The sequence below is a fragment of the Phragmites australis genome, chromosome 14 (genome assembly GCF_958298935.1).
Source record: "Phragmites australis chromosome 14, lpPhrAust1.1, whole genome shotgun sequence".
NCBI lineage: Eukaryota > Viridiplantae > Streptophyta > Magnoliopsida > Poales > Poaceae > Phragmites > Phragmites australis.
The window spans coordinates 24,521,500-24,526,917 of NC_084934.1; the positions used below are offsets into that span (position 1 = coordinate 24,521,500).

General features: G+C 46.0%; 1 protein-coding gene across 2 annotated transcripts; it reads left to right on the forward strand.

The window, feature by feature from the left end:
• The first annotated feature begins 683 nt into the window (after positions 1 to 683).
• Positions 684 to 3,842, forward strand: LOC133890503 (probable serine/threonine-protein kinase WNK1). 2 transcript variants are annotated; one of them, XM_062330889.1, is made up of 7 exons: positions 684 to 969; positions 1,091 to 1,128; positions 1,209 to 1,436; positions 1,609 to 1,829; positions 1,937 to 2,094; positions 2,182 to 2,623; positions 2,722 to 3,842. In XM_062330889.1, the coding sequence occupies exons 3-7, from the start codon at positions 1,237 to 1,239 to the stop codon at positions 3,660 to 3,662; spliced, it is 1,962 nt and encodes a 653-aa protein (XP_062186873.1). In that variant the 5' UTR covers positions 684 to 969; positions 1,091 to 1,128; positions 1,209 to 1,236; the 3' UTR covers positions 3,663 to 3,842. The 2 variants fall into 2 exon arrangements, with proteins under 2 accessions (XP_062186873.1, XP_062186872.1); XM_062330888.1 differs by having other exon boundaries at positions 685 to 979.
• The last annotated feature ends 1,576 nt before the right edge of the window (positions 3,843 to 5,418 follow it).

The following is a 5,418-nucleotide window of genomic DNA, read 5'->3' on the forward strand; positions in this document are numbered from 1 at the left end:
TGTCGTTAGCTTTAGCACTGTCCGTACAATCCCATATTTGGATAATGGACGAATGAGTCGAGTATCATACGTCGTGCTGACACTTGTCCTATGCCCCCCGCCTCCATAGCTTGCTCGTCGCGGTGTTGCTATGCGGGGAGGATACACATTGAAATCCAGATGGTGGCGCGAGCGAGGAGAAGGCAGTTGGGATGGTGGCATGAGCGGGGAGTGAGAGGGAAGCGGCGGTTGCTGCATTGCGGTCGGGGAGCGCAAGCTATATTTGGCGTGCGGAAAAGACGATTTGGAGGCTAAAAAATGCCACTGTCTAATAGCGTTACTGTTGGAGCAATATTTTTATTCTGCTCACGCTACTTTGAGGATAGCGTGAGTGATAACGTCTATTTTGAAGATGCTCTTTAAAAACAACCGAACTGGAGCTAGTTTGATAAAAGAGACGCTCTTTAAGAACAACCGAACTGGAGCTAATTTGATCATGCCATAATTGAATAATCATCCAACTTACCTACCACCATATCTGGAATCCCAAGCTCCCTACCAGCAGTATCATGATTAAAAATGTAGCCAAGTAAATCTCGGCAAAAAAATCCAGTAAAATTATCTGGCTTTTCCATGGCACCTCGTGCACATCGATCTAATCAGCCCCGTTTAGCCTCATGCCTCTCATCCCCATCTCCATCCCCTTCCTGCACCCCCCCCCCCCTCCTCTCTCTCTCTGCCCACTCCATGAGTGCCCAGATTCCCCTAAATAGGTCTCCCGCGTGCAGCATGAGTCCCCTCCTCCCCTCCCCTTCCCTGGCTCCTTTCCGATTCCCCTAACAAAGCGCCACGCAGAGCCAGGCTTTCCCCGGCAGTGGAGTAGCAGCGGCAGTGGGGGAAGAGGCAAAGCAGGAGGCTAGCTAGAATGATGGGCGCCAAAACCAACGCCGCCGACTGCCCGGAGTACGCGGAGGTCGACCACACCGGCCGGTACGGACGGGTACGGTACCGCTACCGCCGCTGCAGCTCCTCCTATCACCGTCCGTTTCTCGATTCGTTTCCCTACCAATCCGCTGATCCATTTGCCTGCTCTTCTGCTCTGTTTTCGCAGTTCAACGACGTTCTTGGCAAGGGCGCGTCCAAGACCGTGTAAGATCCGGCGCTTTCTCGCCAAAGCTTGGTGCTTTCCCTTGGCTTGCCCCTGACCTGAGGCTGTGTCGTGGCTGCAGGTACAGGGCGTTCGACGAGTACCAGGGGATGGAGGTGGCGTGGAACCAAGTGAAGCTGCACGACTTCCTGCAGAGCCCCGAGGACCTGGAGCGGCTCTACTGCGAGATCCACCTCCTCAAGACGCTCAAGCACCGCAACATCATGAAGTTCTACACCTCCTGGGTCGACGTCTCCCGCCGCAACATCAACTTCATTACCGAGATGTTCACCTCCGGCACCCTGCGCCAGTAAGCAAGCAACCTCCTCTGCCTCTGACGCGTAAAAGTTGTTGCCTTTTTTAGGTCCATTTGCGAAGAGTCTCCTTTTTCCTTGTCCAGTTGCAAAAGCTTCTTCTTTTGTGTGTGTGCTTAGTTGGTTCTTGGATTGATTGCTTGTGGTTGCGCGTCTTGTGATGATTAGGTACAGGCAGAGACACAGGCGGGTGAACATATGGGCGGTGAAGCACTGGTGCCGGCAAATCCTCAGCGGCCTGCTGTACTTGCACAGCCACGATCCACCCATCATCCACCGGGACCTCAAGTGTGACAACATCTTCGTGAACGGCAACCATGGGGAGGTCAAGATAGGCGACCTCGGCCTCGCCGCCATCCTCCGCAAGCCTCACGCCGTGCACTGCGTAGGTAAGCCATCTGATTAGCTCACTAGTCCGAAATGATGTTGTCTGATCCCAATTGGCAATAGTTTTGTTGAGATTTGATGGGGTGGAGGTGTCGGATTGTTTGGATAGGCACGCCAGAGTTCATGGCACCGGAGGTGTACGAGGAGGAGTACAACGAGCTGGTGGACATATACTCGTTCGGGATGTGCGTGCTCGAGATGGTGGCGTTCGAGTACCCGTACAGTGAGTGCACGCACCCGGTGCAGATTTACAAGAAAGTGATCTCCGTAAGAAGATCCCCGGATCCACTTAACCATTTGCAGCAATTGTGATTCTGGATTTTCCTGATTTCAGCTAGTGGTTTGGTTTGGTAGGGTACTAAACCAGAAGCTCTGTACAAGTTAAAAGATCCAATGGTGAGGCAATTTGTTGAGAAGTGCCTGGCGACAGCATCTCAGAGGCTCTCAGCGAGAGAGCTGCTGGAGGACCCCTTCCTACAGGGTGATGACATGGCTTTTTCATCAGAGGGTGGGGATTACAACTTAACAAACAATTATCTGCAGCAGCCTTCTTATCTAGGGCATGCTTGTAGCAATGGCTCCATAATGAATAATGGATTATCAGAAAGCATTGATGAAGATGCTCTGACTGAAGATAGATGGGATTGTGAGGATGATGACATAAAAGGCCAAGATGGCATTGACCTGTTCAACGGCCATGAAGATGAGCCACTTGGCAATGTGGATATCACAATCAAAGGGAGAAAGAGTGAGGATGGAGGCATCTTCCTCAGACTCCGAATTGCTGATAACGATGGTATGCACAATGTCTAATGCTTTAAATTCTGTGGTTGAATTCAGTATATGGAAATATTGATTGAGGTGCCATGTGAAAGCTAATTTCTCATATTGCAGGACATGTAAGGAACATCTATTTTCCCTTTGACATTGAGGCCGATACCGCATTAAGTGTTGCAACTGAAATGGTAGCTGAGCTGGATATAACTGACCATGAAGTTACTCGAATAGCTGACATGATCGATGGTGAGGTCAGTGCATTGGTGCCAGATTGGAGGCCTGGTCCAGGCATAGAGGAAGCTCCAGACACTTCATACTGCCATAATTGTGGATCCAATGTGTCGTCGTGTGGTTCACTTTACGCGTACATGTCATCAGCTGCTCGAGGTTGCCAATGTGCAGAGCTACATGGGCGGTTTGAGGAGATCATGTTCCAAGCCAATGGAGAGCAGTGTGATATGCAGGACTCTATAGGCAACTCTGACAATGGAGGCGGCCATTATGTCAAAGGCAAAGAGTCCACTCACACGAATGGCTCTGTACAGATGGGTAGAAGGGATCCTTCTAGTCGGGTTTGCTTTAGTTCATTCCAAGAACAGTCATGTTCATTTAATCAATACGAGAACAATACTAATCATGAAGCGAATGGGTTCGACATGAAGCATGAGATGAAGATTGCCAAGTACAAAGCACGGAAAATGGCGCAGTTGAACAGAGCTATTCATCCATCTCTTGACTTTGACAATGCAAATGGAGTAAGTAGGATGAAACCTTCACTGAACAAGTTACAGTCTTTTCATATCGGAAAGAACCACAATTTTCGTGTACCAACCATCGAGCGAAGCCCAGATATAGGAAACACCGATCATCTTTCTAACATGAACAATCAAGTATGGCGGAGCAGTCACCCCAATCCAGGAGCCCAAAAGGCTGGGCATTGTGAGGTCGATGCCAAAAGCAATCCGGATTGTATGTTTACAGCCAGGAGATACTATACTGGAGCTCAGTTGCCGCCAAATCTCACAAATTCTGTACCCCTAAACGCTGTTGATGCCTGAAATGCTCTTGCCCTGTAAATTTTATAGAGTGTACATTGTTTTGGTTCTTTTTGTATGCAGTATGAAATATAGTTGGTAGGCAAGAGAGTGGAATGTGACTGGGGCTGTCTGTGGATTAAGCCTGAGCTGTATGTAACTTTCTGTTTTGTGAATCTAGAGGGGAAGTGTTCATTTTTAGGATGTTCAACTGCAATCTGCTTCATTTTTCTCACTGGACAACCTGATTTAGCCTCCTAAATATAGGAAAGGGCTATTGCTATATTGAGGTTTATGATCGAGCAAACCGGAAGGTGTTTTTTTTTCATCTTCGGATATGCAAAGTTTTTGTTAGTAAATTAGACAGAAAGCGGGATGGCTAAAGCAAATAGTCGGAACTGAATCACATGACCAAAATCAGGAGCTGGAACTCTTATCTTGTGGTGCATAGTACATGACACCTATGAAATGGACATCCATCTCTCCTAGTTGCAGTTGAATACATCAAAGCTATATCAAAGGTACCGACATGCTAGCGTTTGCATTTGCCAACTACCTCATGGATGCTGCATTAATCAATTGATCCTTTCATCAGATCACACTCCATCCTGATCAGTCGGCACTTGGCAGCCCCGCACTACGCAGAAAGAGAAGGTTTCTTTGGTTCTTTCCCCATGCCCCCTTTTCCTGTTAGATGTGTTGATCTCTTGAGATTTAAAAAAATAGACAGATATTTGAGCATCACAGGACAGACGCCTTTTATAGAAACTTCTTGTGCACGTTCTATCTCCGTCCATGGATAATTTATGGAGGAAATTAGGTGGCCTCGTTTGGAGTTCTATGGTATCTTTTCTTCTTCCCCACTCTCTATGTTGGCTACATTTTGGTAAGCTGAAGTATTTTGACAATACCTAGGTAACTTACGGTTGAGTCATTTGACAAGTCCAGTTGACAATTAGTAAAGTCGATTATATAATATATTTTTTTTGGCGGGCAATGGCAGGAGTTCTGTCTAAATTAATTAAGAGAAGAGGAATAAAAATATCTATTATAGCTAGCGGACAATCTCAATGGCTTTGAGACCTACAATAAGGGGGGATACAAATAGAGCAGTAAAATGAACGTCTCACTCTAAAAACATCACACGCAACCTCATGTTGATGTCATTTTCATTCTTTCCAAATGTTCAATAATTAACTGTGCTTATTATTCAGTTGTATGCAAATGCTTATTTAAAGTAGGGATATCTAGTTATTAATTGTGCGTATCGAAAATAAGGATATAAGATTTTATACAAATTTAGGCCTATCTTATTATTGAGTTGTATGCATTGATCAGTTGCAAAAAAAAAACTTAAGTTGGTGGGAGAAGACGAGCAATTCACTTATACTTCAACACTTATAATAACAACCTTACATCATGTAATATCTTGATTAATTTTAGAAGAAGATAGTTACAATGGAAGGTGTCTAGATCTACTTATATGAATCTCGACGAGTTCTCTCATATTCTAAATCTTAAAGCTTTTGTCGGATGAATATGGTTGCTCTCCTCCTGACTTGCCTTTCCAGCCTGTCTCTTTTGCCCCCTTTCAATGCACCCCTCTCCTTTTTATATAGTCGGGTCAGGGAGGTGTACTTTACTCGGAGTCTCGAACATAACCTTTCTAGGTTGTGTTCTTTGGAGGATTTTTTTTTCTGATCCGAGGATAGTTTCTGTGTGTAACGTGATGAACTAGATGAAATATCGCACATGCCTTATTTCCTTCGTGGTGGTTATC

What these genes read in the sequence shown, in the direction of transcription:
- LOC133890503 (XM_062330888.1), top strand. Translation starts at nt 905, where the DNA reads ATGATGGGCGCCAAAACCAACGCCGCCGACTGCCCGGAGTACGCGGAG. An exon ending in TTTACAAGAAAGTGATCTCC is followed by an intron (nt 2,095 to 2,181) that starts GTAAGAAGATCC and finishes TTGGTTTGGTAG; the next exon opens with GGTACTAAACCAGAAGCTCT. An exon ending in CCGAATTGCTGATAACGATG is followed by an intron (nt 2,624 to 2,721) that starts GTATGCACAATG and finishes CTCATATTGCAG; the next exon opens with GACATGTAAGGAACATCTAT.